We start from the raw sequence: 21,790 nt of genomic DNA on the forward strand, positions 1-21,790 counted from the left end.
TGCAATGATTTTTCCTATACGAAGAGTCATATCCTATGCCCTATTCTATACGAAAAGACACCTCCAATGACCCTTTCTATACGAAGTGTCATTTCCATTGACTTCTTCTATACGAATAGTGATTTCCCATGAGTCATCTATAGGAATAGTCATCTCCTATGAGTCATCTATAGGAATACTCATCTCCAATGGCTTGTGCTAAACGAAGAGTCACCTTCTATGACTTATTTTTTACGAAGAGTCATCTTCAATGACTTCTATACGAAAAATCACCACCAATGATCCTTCTAGTACAAAGAGTCATCTCCAATGACTCCTACGCAAAGAAGAGTCTTCTTCAATGACTCCTTGGAGAGAAAGAGTCTTCTTCAATGACTACTTCGATTGGAAGCTTCATCTCCAATGACTCCTTCGAGATGAATAGTCACCTCCAATGACTTCTTCTATAGGAAGAGACTTCCCCAATGATTTGTTCTAAACGAAAAGTCATATCCAATGACTTCTTCTTTACGAAGAGTCATCTCCAAGGACTTATTTTATATGAAAAGTCATGCTTTATTATATTTGTGGTTGGAATAGTCATCTCTGTTACGGGAATAGTTGTCTCTGATGACCCTTTCTTTGAGAAAAATCATCACAAATGACCTTTTCCGTGAGAAATATCGTCACTGAAGACCTCTTCTAGAAGAAATTTCATATCTGACGACCTTTCTTTAAAAAAGTCATCACTTATTATCTCATTTATAGGAAATAAAATCCCTGATGATATTTCCTATAGAAAAAATCATCACTGTTGACATTTTCATTACTGATAATCATTTCTTTGGGATAAGTCTATGAGAAAAGACATCACCGTTAATCTTTTCTATAGGAAAATATATCGCTAATGATCTTTTCTATGTAAAAAGTCATAACTGATGACCTTTTTCTATAGGAAAAGTCATCCCTGTTATGGGAATTGTTGTCTCTGATGACCTTCGATATAGGAAAAGTCATCACAAATGACCTCTTCCGTGAGAAATGTCATCACTGCAGACCTCTTCTAAAATAAATTGCATCTCTGACGACCTTTCTATAAAAAAAAATCATCACTTATTATCTTTTTATAAGAAATATCATCCCTGATGACCTTTTCTATAGGAAAAATCAAGACTGTTGACATTTTTATTACTGATAATCTTTTCTTGGGGAAAAGTCTATGAGAAATGTCATCACCGATAATCTTTTCTATAGGAAAATATATCGCTGATGAACTTTTTTATAGGAAAATATATCGCTGATGATCTTTCCTATGTAAAAAGTCATCACTGATGACCTTTTTATACCCTCCACCATAGGATGGGGGTATATTAAGTTTGTCACTACGTTTGTAACTACTCGAAATAATCATTGTAGACCCCACAAAGTATATATATTCTTGATCAGCGTGCAATTCTACATCGATATAGCCATGTCCGTCCGTCTGTCCGTCTGTCCGTCTGTCCGTCTGTGGAAATCACTCTAGCGTCCGAACGGATTGACGTAGGTTGATGAAAGTTTGGGAAAATATATTATTTGTACGTAGGACTTTTGGTATTGAAAGCGGGCTATGTAGGTCCACGCTTTCGTATAGCCCCCATACAAAATGACGCGTGACGCGTCGTCTTTTTAAGGAATTTTTAAGATATTTGTCCCATTTTACCACCGAACTGCTTGTAATTTGGTACTTTGTGTTTCCAGAGGCCAAAAAACATTCCTACCAAAGTTGGGTTATATAGGTCCACGTTTTGGTATAGCCCCCATATAGGGCCCCATATAAAGTACGCGTCATTTTAATATATTTTGAACGTATTAGACCTATTTGACCACAGAATTGGTTGTAATTTGGTACTTTGTGTCTTCAGGGGCCGGAAAACATTCCTACCAAAATTGGGTTATATAGGTCCACGTTTTGGTATAGCCCCCACATAAGGCACCTTATAAAGTACGCGTCATTTTAATATATTTTGAATGTATCAGACCCATTTGACCAAATAATCGGTTGTAACTTTGTATTTTGTGTTTCCAGAGGCTAAGAAACATTTCTACTATAAAATGTTTATATAGGTCCACGTGTTGATATAGCCCCCATAATACGATATTTCCCGATTTTCGATATTTTGAAGGTTTTAGCCTCATTAACACACCGAGATGGCTGAAATTTGGTATTTAGTCTTCTTTAGGCGTATAAAACTTTCCCCCAGAAATATGTAGGTATAGGTCCACGCCATCATATAGCCCCCATAGAACGGTACCTTCCGAATTTCGGTTTTTTGAAGGTTGTGGCCACATTAACCCACCGAAATGGCTGAAATTTGTGGTGGAGGGTATAAAAAGTTCGGCCCGACCGAACTTAACGCTTTTCTTACTTGTTTTCTATAGGTATAGTCCTCACTGATGACCTTTTCTATGGGAAAAGTCGTCAATGATGGTTTTTTCTATGAGAAAAGTCATCACTGATGACCTTTTGAATGGAAAAAGTAATCGCTGCTAACCATTGCTATCGAAAAGTCGTCACTGATGAGCTTTCTTATGGGAAAAGTCATAACTGATAAACTTTTCTATGGAAAAAGTCATCACTCAGGACCTTTTCTATTGGAAAAGTCATCACTGTTGAATTTTTCTATTGGAAAAGTCATCACTGATGAATTTTTCTGTTGGAAAAAGTCATCACTGATTACCTTTTCTATGGCCTTTCTCTGGAAAAATTCATCACTCATGACCTTTTCTATTAGAAAAGTCATCACTGATGATTTTTTCTGTTGGAAAAAGTCATCACTGATAACCTTTTCTATGGCCTTTCTCTGTGAAAAGTATCTCCTATAAAAATCGTATGAGTGACCAAAGCCATCTATTGCACTTAATTCACCATGTTCTCCTGTAATCCCAAGTTAACAAAAGAAACCATGGAAACTTCATGCGAAAAAAGTATAATTTGAAAAAATAACAATGTAACACCATTGTCCCATATTTTCTCATATTTCTCTCCCCATTAGGAAATATATAAATGGAATTATGTAGCAGCCAGTACCATAGCCAAATGAGGAAAAATATTGGTTTTCTTCTGTTACTGTTTCTTCCCCCATTTCGAAAGAAGGCAACGACTCTAAGCGCTTTGAATGAATGAAGAAAGAAGCATGACGAAATACAATGCCTACACAAATTATGGACATATATGTATACATATATACGGACATACATTTATACTTATTATTTGCCTATGATACCCGCATATATTCCCAATGAGATTTGACAAATACATGCGTGTGGAAATTATGACAAATGTGTGGGAATTTTCAAAAAGAAGTGCAATTTAAGAAGTTTTTAGAAAATACAATGAAATATTTTTTCATTGGGATATGGGGCCATTAATTTGGAAAAGTTTGATTTGTTAGGTCGTCAGGAAAAAAAGTATATAATGTTTGTGTCCTTATGTAATATAGTCCATAGTAGGTACCTTTAACGTCATTAACTCTACAATGGATATCCCCTCAAGTAGTTATGTAAAGTGAGTGGCAACTCTCTATGAATATTTCAACCTTAGTTGCAAAATGAGACTATCCTCCAGTTCCACTAAGACGATTTAAAACCAAATTCGTTCGAATTACTACTAAAGTTTTATTTTTTAAAAAATATTTCATTAAATTTTTTCGGCCCTGCTCTATTATCATTGCTCTTTGATAGGTGTCCTTTACTTACCCTCACATTCCAGACCTGAAATTCTGTGGCAAATTGCTTCTTAAACTAATTTTCCTGTGGGTTGTTTTATCTGAGGCCCGTGGAGGTGACCTCAAAGAGATCCTCAATCCCATATTTTATAAAAAACGACCTCTGAATTCCTACCGCCCCTAAAATAGTCGTTGCTATTTAAATAAATTTTATTTTATTTATAATTTTCCTTCTGCTTATTTTCAAAATATCCGACCACTGGCTATTGATTGATTGCTTGCGGGGCTAATGTACCGCTGACTGCTTGACAAGCTATTCAAATACCAATTTAAAAATAATCATGTCATTTAATTCCCCCAAAAACAAAACATGATGGGGGAAAAACTTAGAATAGTTAGGAGATCATCAATGTGGTGGCAAGTGGGAAGAGGCGACAATAACATGTTGCAACTGGGCGACATGTAATCGAGCACTTGCCAAATTATGCAACAAACAAACAAAAAAACACACCACAAACACACTTCTGTTTTTGAATTGGCTAGCGAGTGGTAAAGCAAATGATACTGGTGGTGTCGATGGCTGACAGGCAAATTGATTGAAGCCAAATTCGAGCTGGTAGCTAGCTATGCAATGATGTTTCGAGACTAATCCACATTTAACAATTGCATAATTTGTTTAATCTACAACCAAACACCCACCAGTAGCAAGTGACAATACAAAGTATCGGATCAAATGACTGGTAATTAAAGATATTAAATACCCGCTCAGTAGCTCCTCAACCATCATCATTTATTCTTCTATTTACACCCATCATCATTATTGCCATCATCATCCTACACATCATAAACGACAATCAGCAAGCCCCCTTTCCTAGCTATTCGATATTACAACAAATTGAATTTAATTAAAATCAATTTATTTCCATTACAACAAAGCCCATTGTAAGGTTTGATGTTAATGATAACAACAACAGCAACGCCAACAAATACTCAACAATGAACCAACAGCTAAAGTGCGATTGCATGATTACCATATATTGGCTGACGTCTGAATGGCTGGTTGGTGGCTGACGGACGGACTGACTGATTCGATTGAATGATTTGTTTGTATTGGGTGTATAAATAATTGCAAATGTAATGCCATTGCATTTGGTTGTTTATCCATCCGTCGCTCTCGCCTTTTTTGCATAATAATACATTTTATTAAAATCTATATTAAAATTAATTAATTTTTTCCTCTCTTCAAAAGCAGACTGTAATTTACCATAAATGTGCGTATAAATCAATTTACAACCTCAGCAATTCACCAGCAGCAGGAGCAGAGTAACATCATGAATGAATGTTATGAATGATGATACCAAGCCTACTTAGCTATAGATGGCAGTGCCAGCCAAACAGACCCACACATTAACGTCATGACTTACTTGAACTCTCAGTCTCAATCACCACTACGCATCACTTGAAGCAATTTCAGTTTTGTTTTTCAATTAAAGGCCATAAGTAGGCATATTACAATGATTTTTATTCTGAGATTTGTGTTTTTTCGTCAGACCATATTAGGAGAACATACATGTCATGTGGGGGCTGGGTAACAGGGGACAGTGGAACACAAAAAAAAATCATAAGTTCAAACAGAGTTCAACCGAACATGACTCTTAATATAAAACACGTCACTGGAGATGACATTTCCTAAAAGAAAGTTCCACAAAAATGGAAATTCCTCCAGGAAAATGTCTCTGAGATGAATGCTTCTAGGAAAAAATCCTCAGAGATGATTTTCATGTGAGTAATGAAAAAGATCATCGGAGATGACTCTTCCTATAGAAGAGTACATCGGAGATGAATCTTCCCCTATAAAAGGTCATCTGAGATTACTTTTCCCCTAGAAAAGGTCATCTGAGATGATTTTTCCCCTAGAAAAGTCATCTGAGATGATTTTGCCCCTAGAAAAGGTCATCTGAGATGACTTTTCCCCAAGAAAGGGTCATCTGAGATAACTTTTCCCTAAGAAAAGGTCATCTGAGATGACTTTTCCCCTAGAACAGGTCATCTGAGATTACTTTTCCCCTAAAAAAGGTCATCTGAGATGACTTTTTCTATAGAAAAGGTCATCGAAGAGAACTTTTTCATAGAAAAAGTCATCAGAGATACTTTCCCCTAGAAAAGTTCGGAGATGGCTCTTGCTATAGAAAAATTCCTCGGAGACGTCTTTTTCTATAGAAAATTTCATCTGAGATGATTTTGCCCCTAAAAAGGTCATCTGAGATGACTTAGAAAAGGTCATCAGAGATGACTTTTTCCCTAGAAAAGGTCATCAGAGATGACTTTTTCCCTAGAAAAGGTCATCAGAGATGACTTTTTCCCTAGAAAACGTCATCTGAGATGGCTTTTCCCCTAGAAAAGGTCACCTGGGATGACTTTTCCCATAGAAAAGATGATTTTTCCCTAGAAAAGGTCATCTGAGATGACTTCTCCCCTAGAAAAGGTCATCTGAGATTACTTTTCCCCTAGAAAAGGTCCTCTGAGATAAATTTCCCTAGAGAAGGACATCTGAGATGATTTGCCCCTAAAAAGGTCATCTGGGATGACTTTTCCCTCAGAAAACGTCATCTGAGATGAGATGACTTTTCACCTAGAAAAGGTCATCTGAGGTGACTTTTCCCATAGAAATGAACATCAATGACTTTTTCCCCTATAAAAGCTCATCTGAGATGATTTTTCCCCTAGAAAAGGTCATCTGAGATGATTTTTCCCCTAAAAAGGTCATCTGGGATGACTTTTCCCTCAGAAAACGTCATCTGAGATGAGATGACTTTTCCCCCTAGAAAAGGTCATCTGAGATGACTTTTCTCCAAGAAAAAGTCATCTGAGATGTCTTTTCCCCTAGAAAAGGTAATCTGAGATGACGTTTCCCCTAGAAAAGGTCATCTGAGATGACATTTCCCTTAGAAAAGGTCATGGAGATGACTTTCATCGGAGATGACTCTTCCTATAGAAGAGTTCATCGGAGATGACTCTTCCTATAGAAGAGTTCATCGGAGATGACTCTTCCTATAGATGAGTTCATAGACGATGACTCTACCCGTAGAAGAGTTCATCGGCGATGACTCTTCCTATTGAAGAGTATATTGGCGATGACTCTTCCTATAGACAACCTTTTCATTGGTCCGACCAATTTTTCTATTGGAAAAATCATCTTTGGTGAACTCTTCCATAGGAAGATTCATCTCCGATGAAATCTTCTATAAAAAGAGTCATCACCTCCGGTTTTTTCTACAGGAAAAGTCATCTCCATGACTTTGTCTATAGGAAAAATCACCTCCAATGACTTCTTCTATAAGGAGAGTCATCTCCAATGACTTCTTCTAAAAGGAGAGTCATCTCCAATGACTTCTTCTATAGGAAGAATCATCTCCGATGACTTCTTCTATAGGAAGAGTCATCTCCGATGACTTCTTCTATAGGAAGAGTCATCTCCGATGAACTCTTCTATAGGAAGAGTCATCTCCGGTGAACTCTTCTATAGGAATAGTCATTTCCGATGACTTCTTCTATAGGAAGAGTCATCCCCGATGAATTCTTCTTTGGAAAAGTCATCTCCGATGACTTCTTCTATAGGAAGAGTCATCTCCGATGAGCTCTTCTATAGGAAGAGTCATCTCCGAAGACATCTTCTATAGGAAGAGTAATCTCCGACTACTTCTTCTATAAGAAGAGTCATCTCCAATGACTTCTTCTACAAGAAGAGTCATCTCCGATGAACTCTTCTATAGGAATAGTCATCTCCGGTGAACTCTTCTATAGGAATAGTCATCTCCGATGAACTCTTCTATAGGAATAGTCATTTCCGATGACTTCTTCTATAGGAAGAGTCATCTCCGATGACTTCTTCTATAGGAAGAGTCATCTCCGATGACTTCTTCTATAGGAAGAGTCATCTCCGATGACTTCTTCTATAGGAAGAGTCATCTCCGATGACTTCTTCTATAGGAAGAGTCATCTCCGATGACTTCTTCTATAGGAAGAGTCATCTCCGATGACTTCTTCTATAGGAAGAGTCATCCCCGATGAATTCTTCTTTGGAAAAGTCATCTCCGATGACTTCTTCTATAGGAAGAGTCATCTCCGATGAGCTCTTCTATAGGAAGAGTCATCTCCGAAGACATCTTCTATAGGAAGAGTAATCTCCGAAGACTTCTTCTATAGGAAGAGTCATCCCCGATGAATTCTTCTTTGGAAAAGTCATCTCCGATGACTTCTTCTATAGGAAGAGTCATCTCCGATGAACTCTTCTATAGGAAGAGTCATCTCCGAAGACATCTTCTATAGGAAGAGTAATCTCCGAAAACTTCTTCTATAGGAAGAGTCATATCCGAAGACTACTTCTATAGGAAGAGTCATTTCCGATGACTTCTTCTCCGATGACTTCTTCTATAGGAAGAGTCATCTCCGATGACTTTTTCTATAGGAAGAGTCATTTCCGATGACTTCTTCTATAGAAAGAGTCATCTCCGATGACTTCTTCTATAGGAAGAGTCATTTCCGATGAATTCTTCTATAGGAAGAGTCATCTCCGATGAATTCTTCTATAGTAAGAGTCATCTCCGATGAATTCTTCTATAGGAAGAGTCATCTCCGATGACTTCTTCTATAGGAAGAGTCATCTCCGATGACTTTTTCTATAGGAAGAGTCATCTCCGATGACTTCTTCTATAGGAAGAGTCGTCTCCGATGACTTCTTCTATAGAAAGAGTCATCTCCGATTACTTCTTTTATAGGAGGAGTCATCTCCAATGACTTCTTCTATAAGAAGAATCATCTCCGATGAACTCTTCTATAGGAAGAGTCATCTCCGATGAATTCTTCTATAGTAAGAGTCATCTCCGATGACTTCTTCTATAGGAAGAGTCATCTCCGATGACTTCTTCTATAGGAAGAATCATCTCCGATGACTTCTTCTATAGGAAGAGTCATCTCCGATGACTTCTTCTATAGGAAGAGTCATCTCCGATGACTTCTTCTATAGAAAGAGTCATCTCCGATTACTTCTTTTATAGGAGGAGTCATCTCCAATGACTTCTTCTATAAGAAGAATCATCTCCGATGAACTCTTCTATAGGAAGAGTCATCTCCGATGACTTCTTCTATAGGAAGAGTCATCTCCGATGACTTCTTCTATAGAAAGAGTCATCTCCGATTACTTCTTTTATAGGAGGAGTCATCTCCAATGACTTCTTCTATAAGAAGAATCATCTCCGATGAACTCTTCTATAGGAAGAGTCATCTCCGATGACTTCTTCTATAGGAAGAGTCATCTCCAATGACTTCTTCTATAGGAAGAGTCATCTCCGATTAGGAAGAGTCATCTCCGATGAACTCTTCTATAGGAAGAGTCATCTCCGACGAACTCTTCTTTAGGAAGAGTCATCTCCGATGACTTCTTCTATAGGAAGGGTCATCTCTAATGACTCTTTGGATATGAAAAGTCATCTCCAATTAAACCTTCTATAAGAAAAGTCCTATGAAATGACTTCTTCATTGGGAAGAATCATCACTAATGACGTTTTGTATGGAAAAAGTCATCATCAATATGTTTTGTTTTCTATGGAAAAGGCCATCACTGTCATCTAATGACTCTTTCGATAGGAAAAGTCATCTCCAATTAAACCTTCTATAAGAAAAGTCCTATGAAATGACTTCTTCATTAGGAAGAATCATCACTAATGACGTTTTCTATGGAAAAAGTCATCATCAATATGTTTTGTTTTCTATGGAAAAGGCCATCACTGATGACCTCTTTAAGGGAAAAGTCATCTCCGATAACCTTTTCTATGAGAAAAATCAACACTGGTGACCCTGTCTAACGGAAAAGGCATCCTTGATCAGAATAACTTTTCGAAAGGAAAAGTTAATCAGTTCTGACTTTTCCTATGGGCAATTTTGTCCGGGACGACTTTTCCTTTGGAAAAGTTTTTCATCTATAATGTTATTCCTATGGGGATTTCATCCACCATGATTTTTCATACAAAAAATGGCATCCAAGATGACTTTTTACACAGAAAATTGCATCCGCGGTGACTTTTCATCCAGAAAATTTCATTGGAGACGACTTTTCCTACAAAAGATTTCATCGGAGATAACTTTTCCTGCAGAAAAGTTCATCGGAGATGACTTTTCCTTTAGAAAATTCATCGAATATGACCTTTCCTATAGAAAAGTAACTTTTCGAATGGAGATATAATTTGGGTTAGAAGAGTTCATCACTTTTTCATGGAGTTAATCTGTGAAATTTCTCTTGAAATTACCCATATAAAATTATTTGTAACTCAAACATAATACCGAATCAGATCATTGCAAAACATTAGCGTCATTGTACGAACGACAATGATGGAAGCATGAATATTTGGATTGAATCCAATTACAGAGATTTTATAGTGCTGATATTTGTGAAATAAAATAAATAAAAGAGGAGAAGGAAGAGGTACATAAACGGTCATCAAATTATACAATGTTAAGTGTTGTGATGTTGTTGATGATGACCGCCAACCACTTCAAACTAACAAATGAATGCAACAACAACCACACTTGAGTTGAGTTTTTTATTTTAATTTTATTTGTCGACAATGTTTCATGACCCAGCAGAGAGAGAGTGGGAGAGATGCCCCGTCGACATGTTTTTTTTTTTTTTTTTTTGTTAAATTGCAAACGGCTTTGCAATTAATTTTCAACAATCAGCAATGAACTTTCAACATTTTTATCAAATAAGAAGTGGATTAAAATTTTTTATCTGCAGATAGTAAGGAGTTTCAGTGCTTGAAATTACAATTTTTGGATTATTTTCTTTAATGTTTATTTTAATTTTTTTCCATAATTTTTTTTTTAATTCGTCCACAATAATATTGTAGTCCAAAATATTATTGCTACAGTACAAACTTAGGGGCTGCCACAAGTTGCTTGCCCTCTAATCTCTTTCCACTTGTTGCCCACCACGTCGCTAAGCGGTCATTGGTTTAGAATAATAAAAAACACCACTTTGAAATTTGATTTGCTAATGCCCCGCTAAGTATGTAGCCGTTTTTTTTTTTCAATAAACTGTGAGACAGCCTATAAGAAGCTTATAAATGTAAAAAGAAAGCGACAGGCAAAAAATAAAAAAATAGTCTTAGATGCCGACATAAAGTCTGCATAATGACAAGAGGCAATTTTCAATCAACAGTTGTTTATTTGTTGAAACCAACAGCGCCTAAAAGTATGCAACACACATTAGAACAGGGGGATTGAAGGCAGTAATAATTTTCGACAAAGGAAGAATGATTGATTAAATTGTCTTATGTCATCTTATGACAGAAAGTCAAATCATTTGGGGAAGATATGGCCTTACTCATTAAGTCGGCTAATGAAACCGCTTTGAAAGTCTGTTTATGTTTGATGTCACATGTTTTTAGATCAATTGACGCCGTAGGCTTAAGAGGACTGAAAGAGCCGTTTAAATATGCGTTACCGTGGCTTTAATTTTCTATTCTTCCTTACAAATGTATCGAATTCCTTTGAAGGGCTTTTTATAGAAATTTCATGGCAATTAGCCTAGATTTAATGTTTTACTCTGCCTTAATATATGCTCATATATTTATCCCTCTCACACAGTTTGCCACGTAATGATGCTGTAATTGAAGTATAGATGGCATTATAATACGTATCTATGATATTTTAAACATTTGTCTACCTTCTTGGAACAATTTCCAAATTTTTAGAAGAGAAACAGTGGTAGAAAAGACTTGGTAAATATTTCAACGAAATATCCCATATATGTATGCGCCTATATGCTCATCCAATTATCGCTCTCAGAGAGCTTTCCAAATAATCATGTATGTGCATAAAATGTTTGTCTTGCACTTATCGAAATAATGTGGAAAATTAGAGGATTCCGTTTGAATTTTCATACACTCCTGAAACAATTTCCAAAATATTAGAGAAATCCCATGGATGAGAAGAATTTTAGTTATATGTATGCGCCTAAAAGTATGTTCATCTATTTATCTTTGTCAGACAGTTTGCTAAATTATGATCGAAACAAATGAAGTATAGATGGCAGTATAATATGATATTATTTTTGAGCTTCCAGAATAATTTCCATAATATTACAGAAACCCAGTGGTAAAGAAGACTGGGTAAACATTTTCGCAGATTGTTCCCCACATGGTTTTAATAAATACAAAAAGAATTTTGAATAACTTACCTTTAAGACAATCGATAAACTGCTGGCTGTTGCTGATTCGGAGAATACACTGTCATGTGATTGGGAGAGACCATCGCGGGAATAGTCACTGAAATAGAAAACAGAATAAAATATTTTTTAAATGAAATTTATAGATGTTCACAAATAACTGAAGATTTTCTCATAAAAAACTCCAGGTTTTATCATAGAATAAAAAAAGGTTTTGTCAAAGAAGACCAGAATATTTCCCATGCCAAAAAAGATTGACGACCGATAGATTTATATCATGTGTAATATCATGTAAGTACAAAAGATCCTTTATTAAAAATCCAGAAGGTCTTCTCATAGAAGATTAAATGGGCTACTCAAATTAGATGTGTTGGTCATTATATCGAAACCCAGTTACTCCTATCATGGAGATAAAAATACCTTTAGTTGGCTTGTAATAGAAGACTAAGTCAACTTATCAAATAAGATGTGTTGGTCATCTTATCGAAGCCCTATTAATCCTCTCATGAAGATAAAATGGCTTTGTAAGGGTCTTAAAAGTGCTTAAAGGCCTCCAAAAAGACAATCGAAGCCCTTCCAAGGCTTTCTATAGGTAAAAAAAGGCCCTTTGAACGTGTTCTACAGGCGAGGAAAACCTTAAATGTCCTACTACTCTCATCAAAAGGCGATAGAAAATCATCTTTAATCTTCAATCCCTTCTTCAAACAATCGACAATCGAAAGCCAAATATAAACCCTGCCAATTCTAAGCATTTTAAAGACAATAGAGGCCCTTTCACCGCTTTCTAATGGTAACCGCTGTCCTTTAATGTACTTCTGCAGTCGGCAGTAGCTCCATAATGTATAGGACATCTAAAAAGGCATTAATTGACGACTGAAGCTCTGCAAAGGCCTTGAAAGTTCTAGAAAGGAACTCAAAAGGCGATTGAAGACCTTTTTTGGACAATCGACTTTCAAGCCATTCTACAGGTAATAAAGGTCCTTTCAACGCGTTCTTCAGGCGACAAAAACCATTAAATGGCCTTCTAGAGTCGGCAGAAGGCAACTTAAGTCTTTTAACTGTTATCAAAAGGCAATAGAAGGCCTTCTTTAATCAAGAGAAGCTCTTGCAAGCCCTTCGACCTTTTAACAATCTTCAACAGGTTGCAAAAGATAACAAATGGTATTGAAAGCTAACAAATGGTCTGCAGGAGTCCCTTAATGCATTTAAAAAAAGCCTTAAATGAAGACTGAGTCTCTGCAAAGGCCTTAAAAGTCCTTTGAAGGCCTTTAAACCTTTAAATGGCCTTCCAGAGTCGGCAGAAGGCGACAGAATTTTTTTAACTGCTATCAAAAGGCAATAGAAGGCCTTATTTAATCAAGAAAAGCTATTGCAAGCCCTTCTAACAATCTTCAACAGGTGACAAAAGCTAACAAATCGTCCTGAACAGCCTGCAGGAGTGCCTAAATGCATTTAAACAAGTAAAAACGACGTTAAGTTCGAACTTGTTATACCCTCCACCACGACTTGTATTAAAGTAAAACTGAACAATTAGTTTCCTTTCGTTTATGAAGAAGACTAAATACCAAATTAAAGCACTTTCGGTAAAAATTTGGTTAATTTTCAAAATACCGAAATTCGGGAGGTACCGTTCTATGAGGGCTATATGAAGGCGAGGACATATACCGACAAATTTCTGGGGGAAAGTTTTACACCCCCAACAAATACTAAGTACCAAATTTCGGCCATTTCGGTGGAATATCGAGGCCAGAACCTTCAAAATACCGAAATTCGAGAGGTACCGTTCTATGGGGGCTATATGAAGGCGAGGACCTATACCGACAAATTTCTGGGGGAAAGTTGTACACCCCCAACGAATACTAAGTACCAAATTTTAGCTATTTCGGAGGGATATTGAGGCCACAACCTTCAAAATGCCGAAATTCGGGATGTACCGTTCTATGGGGGCTATGTGAAGGCGTGGACCTACACCAACATGTGGAAAGTTTTATACCCCAAATGAAGACCAAATACCAAATTTCAGCCATTTCGGTGGAATATTGAGACCACAACCTTCAAAATACCGGAAATCGGGAGGTACCGTTTTATGGGGGCTATATGAAGGCGTGGACCTATACCGACAAATTGCTGGGGGAAAGTTTTGCACCCCCAACGAATACTAAGTACGAACTTTTAGCCATTTCGGAGGGATATTGAGCCCATAACCTTCAAAATAGCGAAAATCGGGAAATACCGTTCTATGGGGGGCTATATGAAGGCCTATACCAACAAATTTCGTATGGAATGTTTTGTACCTCAAATGAAGATCAAATACCAAATTTCTGCCATTTCGGTGGAGTATTGAGGCCACAACGTTCAAAATACCCGAAATCGGAGGTACCATTCTATGGGGGCTATTTGAAGGCGTGGACCTATACCGACAAAGTTCTGGGGGAAAGTTTTGCACCCTTAACGAAGACTAATAATCAAATTTTAGCCATTTCCGTGTGATAATGAGGCTAAAACCTTCAAAATACCGAAAATCGGGTGGTACCGTTCTATGGGGGCTATATCAAAACGTGGACCGATATAGCCCATTTGCAATACCAAACATCCTAGGAGTAATATAAACTTCTATACCAAATTACAAAGCTCTATCTTAAAAATTGCGAGCTGTATCTGGATTTCAACAGACGGATGGACGGACGGACAGACGGACATGGTTATATCGACTTAGAATTTTACCCTGATCAAGAATATATAAACTTTATAGGGCCTCCGATGTATATTTCGATGTGTTGCAAACGGAATGACAAATTTAATTATACCCTCCATATTATGGTGGAGGGTATAAAAAGCCTTAAATGATGACTGAGGCTCTGTAAAGGCCTTAAAAGTCCCTTGAAGGCCATCAAAAAGCGATAGAAAGCCTGCTCTAGACAATCGAAGCCCTTTCAAGTCCTTCTAATGGTAATAGAGGCCGTTTGAACGCGTTCTACAGACGGAGGCAAAAGAAGTTTTTACTGTTATCAAAAGACCACAGAATATCATCTTTAACCAGACCCTTCTAATAATCTTTAACAGGTGGCAATAACCAACAAGTGGACTTCACAAGCCCGCAGAAGTCCCTTATTGCATTAGAAGACATCTAAGGAAGCCATAAGTAACCATTGAAGAAACCATAAATGACGACTAAGGCTTCTAGGGTCTTCAAATGGTGATGGAAAACTTTCTTTATGCAATAGAAGACCTTTTAAAGCCAACAGAAGACCTTTGTACGCTTTCTACTGGTTGCAGAAGCCCATGAATGGCAATCTACAGCCTACAGAAACCCTACTAAAAGTCATCTAAAGAGACCTAAAATGGCGTTTGAAGCTCAGCAAAGGTCTTTAAAAGGTGATGGAAGGCCTTTAGATACTTTTTTAAGTTTACAGCAGCCCCACGTGCGGGCTACATTCGTCCATATAAGAAATATGACAAATATACGCTCTTTACGGGTCTCTGAGACACTCAAAAGTCTACTGAAGTCCATTAAAAACCTTCTACAAGATCACCAAAAGTCAGAAGAAAGCATTAAATGCATTCGAGAGGCGATTGAAGCCTTTTAGAAGTCTTTTAAAGGCGTTAAAAGTGCACCAAAGGTACTTTTATGGCGGTAGCAGCCCTCACTACAACTTTGAATGTCTTCAATGGATGGCTTAAGCTCATCAAATACCCATTAACGGGTTTCTTTTACCTTTAAAATACCTTCGTTAGGCTTTACAACCCTTATGAAAAAATAAGCTTTCTAAGGCATTTCTAATCGTGATAGAAGCATGTTGTAGACAGTCGATAGGCAATGGAACTCCTCCAAGAGACAAAAGAAGCTCTTTAAAGATTTTTCGTAAAATATCAGAAGCATTATAAAGGCAACAGACGCCGGTCTTCTAAAATCGCTAAACCAACTGTGGCAATTGCATCCCTCTACCGACGATCGAAATTTTTTGAAACTACCGAAACTTTTAAATGCATTCCATAGACACTAGAAGACCACTAAAAAATATCTAAAGGCAACAGAGGACCCCCAAAGATCATCGAAAGCCGCGGAAAGCCTTTAATGGTCTTTCTATTGGCAACAGAAGTCCTCCACATGCCTTTGAAAGACAATAAAAGCCAACTAAAGGCTTTCCTCAGGCAATAGAAGACCACCAAAGGCAACGGAAGATCCTCAAAGGTTGTTCGAAGCCTTTAAGCCTCCCTTAAAAGGCTAAAGTATCTTTAAGGGCTTTATATTGGCAATACAACAACAGAAGACAACAGAAGACCTCTAAAGGCCTTCATAACTCTATAGAAGCATTTAAAGACCTTCTTTAGGGCAGCTTAAAAGGCCCTCTAATGGAAACAAACGATCTCCAAATACTGTCTAATGCCGATATAAGCCATCAAAGTTATTCTTATGGCGAAAGAATCTGTCTACGGGCTTTATATTGACAGCAGAAGACCTCTCCAGGTTTTCTAACTGCGATAAAAACCCATTAAAGACATTTTATAGGCAAAAGTAGACCTCCGACGGCCTTCACAAGGCTACAGAGGACCTCTATAGGCCATCTAAAGCCAATAGAAGCTTTTAAAGCGGCAAAAGAAGTGGCAAAAGAAGTTGTCTAAAGATATAGAAGCTCTCGAAAGACCTGTTATAAGCAGTAAAATATCTCCGATTGCATTCTTAAGACGAAAGAAGACCCAAAGGCCTTCTGCAATCCATAGAAACCTATAAAGACCTTCTCATGACAAGAACTTCTTCCAGAACTTACCATTGGTAACAGAAGCCCTAGAAGCTCTATAATGGCTTTCTATAGACAATAGAAGGCCTTCAAAGACCAGCTAAGGGCAAAAGATGACCGCCAGAAGCCTTTTAGAGGAGATAGAAGCCCTTAAGAACCTTATTATGTAGAATCTCTCTAAGGATTTTCTATAGGTAACAGAAGCTTTCTATATTATCAACCCTTATTTAAAGGTCTTCTAAAGTCGCAAAAACCTCTCCCAAAGCCTTTATCGATATCAGTCCTTTAAAGAACTTTTAATATGACTGAAGCTGACTCAAAGCTCCAAGGGATATCATTATGTATGCCATTGAAAACCTCTAAAAGTCTTTTGAAGTCTAACGAAGCTTCTAAAAAGTTTAATTAATTAATTTAGCGGTCTCATTATTGTAAAAGAAGTCTTCTACAGGATTTATATTGATAACAGAAGCGCTTCAAAGGTCTTCTAAAAGCGATAGCAGCACTTTAAAGACCTTCTATGAGTAAAAGGGGATCTCCAAAGACCTTCTTTAGGCGAAATAAACCCTTTTAAAGGCCTTCCTATAGGAAATATAAGCCCTCCAAATGACATTTAAAGTCGGTAGAAGCTCCTTACATACCTTATATAGGCAATAGAACACCTGCAAATGCCTTCCTAAGAAGATACGGCTCTTAAAAGGTCTTCAAAGGTGATTGGAGCCCTTTAGCTTTCAAATGCAGGAAGAATCCTCAATTAAAGTTCAATTTTGTTGTTGTCTTTATGGTAGGGTCTATGAAAAGTTCGACTTAGCCGAATTTGCCACCTACCTTGCTTCTTATAATATGACCATAGTTATAATTTTTTAACTTACCTATCGATCAGTCGTCCTTCACTCAAGCTCCTCTGACTGTCGGACATTTCACCACCGCTGGCACTGCTATTTTTGGCAGCCAATGAAGTGTGACCTCCACCACCGCTGCCACCACCACCAGTGCCACTATCATTGCCACTGCCGCTATCCAAATCTTGTGAAGAATCACCAACACTGCGTAACTTTTGGCGTTCGGCAAAAAAGTTACGTTGCATGGCACCGGGAAAAACAGCCACGCCTATTGATTGCCTTTGGTTAAGCTTGGTGCTACCACCCATCGCCGCGGAGGAGGTGGATGATATTGACGACACATGATGCTGATGCTGCTGTTGATGATAGGAAGCTGTTGTTTGGGCTGTTGTTGTACCAAACATATTCTCTTCGTCTTCTAGCGACTGCTGGTGTTGTTGTTCTAAATCTTTGGATTGTTGTTGTAGCTGTTGCTGCTGCTGCTGCTGTTGTTGTTTTTTATTTTTATATTTCGATTTGGTTTTTGCTTCGGCATTTAAATTTGGATCATGACTTTTGTTGTGTTTACCACCAACACCCAGCAACGAGATATAGGAAGATTTTGATTTCGGCAAGGATTGCGTCAAATAGGCGTCATGCAATTGTTGATGTGTCAGGGGAGAGGAGGGCGATGATGCCGATGCCACCGAGGCAACGGAGGAAAGAGTGGCACTACGTAGATTTTTTTCACTGGTACTACTGGCGGCGGGCGGTGATATCTGTAAGAGACCGGCTGCTGAGGTGGTTGGAGTATCTGCTGTTGGTCCTCCGGATGATCCCGCCGATGGTGTTGCTGTTGTTATGGTACGTCGTCGAAAAATACGCCTTAGATTACGTAACGGATGAAATCGTCGACGTTTTTGTTGTTCTACAAAAGAGAAGAATTCAGAAAATTTTGGCATTATTTCCTGTTTGATTTGATAGAGGCCGTAAACGATCAACGAGATAATTTCATCACAAGAAGACTTGAACATTGTAGCACAAAAAATTTTGGGATTTTGAAGAAAAAAATTTTGAATTGAAAATTTGGAAATTGTAGAAAATTTTGAATTTTGAGAGGCAAATAATTTTGGTTTCCTTGTCGTTTGAGAATAAGTAGTGTTGAAAAGTTTATAAAATTTTCCAAGTTCCTGAAGGGTTTTTTCCTTAATGAAAAGTAGGACACAGCCTACTCAACAGGCTCAAACGCGATATAAGCTATTCGAAGTTCTTTTAAAGGCTATATAACCAATAAAAGGTCTTCCTTCAGGCCATAGAGGACATTTAGAAATTATTCTAAAAACGACGGAGTACCTTAAGGGGTCATTTCAAGGCGATAGAAGCGTTTTAAGTTTTTCTCATGGCGATAGAAGTGCTTTAAGTGTGTCCTCAAGGTAAAAGAAGCCCTTTAAAGGTCCTCTCAAAACGATAGAAATCCATTAAGGGGAAGATAGAAATCCTTTAAATGTGTTTTTAAGGTGATAGAAGCCCTTAAAGGTCTTCCCAAAGCGATGGAAGACCTTTAAGGGTCTTCTCAAGGCGATACAAGCCCCTTAAAGGCATTCTCAACGTGATATTAGTCCCGTCAAAGCGTTCTCAAGGTCATAGAAGTCCTTTAAAGGTGTTCTTAATGCGATAGAAGCCTTTTAAGGGCCTTCTGAAGGCGATACAAGCCCCTTTAAGGCGTTCTCGAGATGATAGAAGTCACATAAAGGTGTTCTCAAGGTGATAGAAGCCCTTTAAATGCCTTCTAAAGCTATAGAAGATCTTTAAAGGTCTTCTGAGGGCGATAGAACCCCTTAAAAGGTCTTCCCAAAACGATCGAAGACATTTAAGGGTCATCTGATTGCGATAGAAGGCACTTAAAGGTATTCTGAAGGTAATATAAGCCCCTTAACGGCGTTCCCAAAGCGATCGAAGACCTTTAAGGGTCTTCTGAAGGCGATAGAAGACTTTTAAGGATCTTCTGAAGGCGATAGAAGCCTCTTAAAGGTGTTCTAAAGGTAATATAAAACCCTTAAGGCGTTCTCAAGGCGATATAAGCCCTTTAAATGTTTTCTAAAGGCGATAGAAGACTTTAAGGGTCTAAAAGCCTCTTTAAGGCGTTCTCATGGAGATAGAAACCCATTAAATGTGTAGAAGTAGAAGCCTTTAAAAGGTCTTCCCGAAGCCATAGAAGACATCTAAGGGTCTTCTGAAGGCGATAAAAGTCCCTTAAAAGTGTTCTGAAGGTAATGTAAGCCCCTTTAAGGCTGTTCTCAAGGTAACAGAAGCCTTTTAAAGGTCTTCTAAAGGCGATAGAAGTCCTTTAAAGGCGTTCTCAAGGTGGTAGAAGCCCCTTATTGGTGTTCTCAAGGTAATAAAAGCCCTTTAAATTTCTTCTCAAGACTGCTAAATACCTTTAAGGAGACCCTTAGGCGATAGAAGTTCCTTACAAGCGTTCTCCAGGAGATATCAACCCTTTAAAGGTGTTTTTAAGGTGATAGAAGCCCTTAAAGGTCTAACCAAAGGGATACAAAATCTTCTGAAGGCGATAGAAGCCCCATAAAGTTATTCTAAAGGTAATATAAGTCACTTAAAGGTTTTCTCAAGGTAATAGAAGACCTTAAAATGTCTTCTGAAGGCGATAGAAGACATTCAGAAGTCCATTATAGGATAAGATAATAATAATAACCCTTTAAATTTATTGTCAAGACTGTAAAATACCTTTAGGGGTCTTCCCAGGCGATAGAAAACACTTGAAGGCTTTCTCCAGGAGATACAAACCCTTTAAAGGTGTTTTTAAGGTGATAGAAGCCCTTAAATGTCTTCCCAAAGCGATAAAAGACTTTAAGGGTCTTCTAAAGGTAATATAAGTCCCGTAAAAGCGTTCTCAAGGTGATAGAAGTCCTTTAAAGATCCTCTAAGGGTCTTCTCAAGGCGGTATAAGCTCCTTAAAGGCGTTCTCAAGATGATAGAAGTCCCTCAAAGGTGTTCTCAAGGTAATAAAGGCCATTTAAATGTCTTCTAAAGGCGATAGAAGACCTTTAAAGGGCTTCTGAAAGCGATAGGAGGTGACAGAAACCCTTTAAAGGACTTCCCAAAGCGATTGAAGACCTTTAAGGGTCTTCCGATTGCGATAGAAGACATTTAAAGGTGTTCTAAAAGTAACATAATCCCCTTAACGGCATTCCGAAAGCGATCCAAGATCTTTAAGGTACTTCTCAAGGCGATAGAAGCCCTTGAAATGTCTTTTAAAGGCGACAGAAGACTTTAAGGGTCTAAAAGCCTCATTAAATGTGTAGAAGTAGAAGCCCTTAAAAGGTCTTTTCGAAGCCATAGAAGACCTCTAAGGGTCTTCTGAAGGCTATAAAAGTCCCTTAAAGGTGTTCTGAAGATAATATAAGCCCCTTTAAGGGTTTTCTCAAGGTTAACAGAAGCCCTTTAAAGGTCTTCTAAAGACGATAGAAGTCCTTTAAAGGCGTTTTCAATGTGGTAGAAGCCCCTTATTGATGTTCGCAAGGTAATAAAAGCCCTTTAAATTTCATCTCAAGACTGCTGAATAGCTTTAGAGGTCTTCTTCATAGTAGTCCCTTAAAGGCGTTCCCCAGCAGATAGAAACCCTTTAAGGTGTTTTAAGGTCTTCTAAAGGCGATAGAAGTCCCATAAAGGTATTCTGAAGGTAATATAAGCCACTGGTAAGGTGTTCTCAAGGTAATAGAAGTCCTTTAAATTTATTCTACAGGCGATAGAAGACATTAAAGGGTCTTCTGAAGGCGATAGACGTCCCTTAAATACGTTCTCATGGAGAGATACACTTTTTTAGGCGTTTTTAAGGTGATAGAAGCACTTAAAAGTTCTTCTCAAAGCGATAGAAAACCTCTAAGGGTCTTCTGAGGGCGATAGAAACCCCTTTAAGGTGTTCTTAATGGTTTTCTCAAGGCGATAGAAGGCCTTTAAGTGACATCTCAAGACAATACAAGGTCTTTAACGCGATAGTTGCCTAAAGACCTTCTCAAGGCGATAGAAGTCCCTTAAAAGCGTTCCCTAGGAGATAGAAGCCCTTTAAAGGTGTCTTTAAGATGATATAAGCACTTACAAGTTCTTCCCAAAGCGATAGAGGTCCTGTAAAGATCTTCTGAAGGCGATACAAGCCCCTTAAAGATAAAAGACCTTTAAGGGCCTTCTCAATGCGACAGAAGTTCCTTGAAGGTGTTCTCAGGGCGACAGAAGCCCTTTAAAGTCTTCTCAAGTCAACAAAAGCCTTTTAAAGGTCCTCTCAAGTCGACAGAAGCTTTTAAGGGT

At 37.9% G+C, this 21,790-nt stretch overlaps 1 protein-coding gene across 14 annotated transcripts in view; it reads right to left on the reverse strand.

Moving 5' to 3' along the window:
- LOC141405664 (uncharacterized) overlaps positions 1 to 21,790 on the reverse strand; it is a 309,097-nt gene that overhangs the window by 67,593 nt on the left and 219,714 nt on the right. For all 14 annotated transcript variants that reach the window (XM_073990265.1, XM_073990267.1, XM_073990266.1 and 11 more), the window contains 2 exons: positions 17,519 to 18,395; positions 11,923 to 12,010 (listed from right to left, as the gene is read on the reverse strand). In XM_073990265.1, coding sequence (XP_073846366.1) covers positions 11,923 to 12,010; positions 17,519 to 18,395 — 965 coding nt within the window. The remainder of the gene's footprint in view (positions 1 to 11,922; positions 12,011 to 17,518; positions 18,396 to 21,790) is intronic.

Source organism: Musca autumnalis, unplaced genomic scaffold, assembly GCF_047663935.1.
Source record: "Musca autumnalis isolate F117 unplaced genomic scaffold, ASM4766393v1 scaffold_5, whole genome shotgun sequence".
NCBI classification, from domain to species: domain Eukaryota; kingdom Metazoa; phylum Arthropoda; class Insecta; order Diptera; family Muscidae; genus Musca; species Musca autumnalis.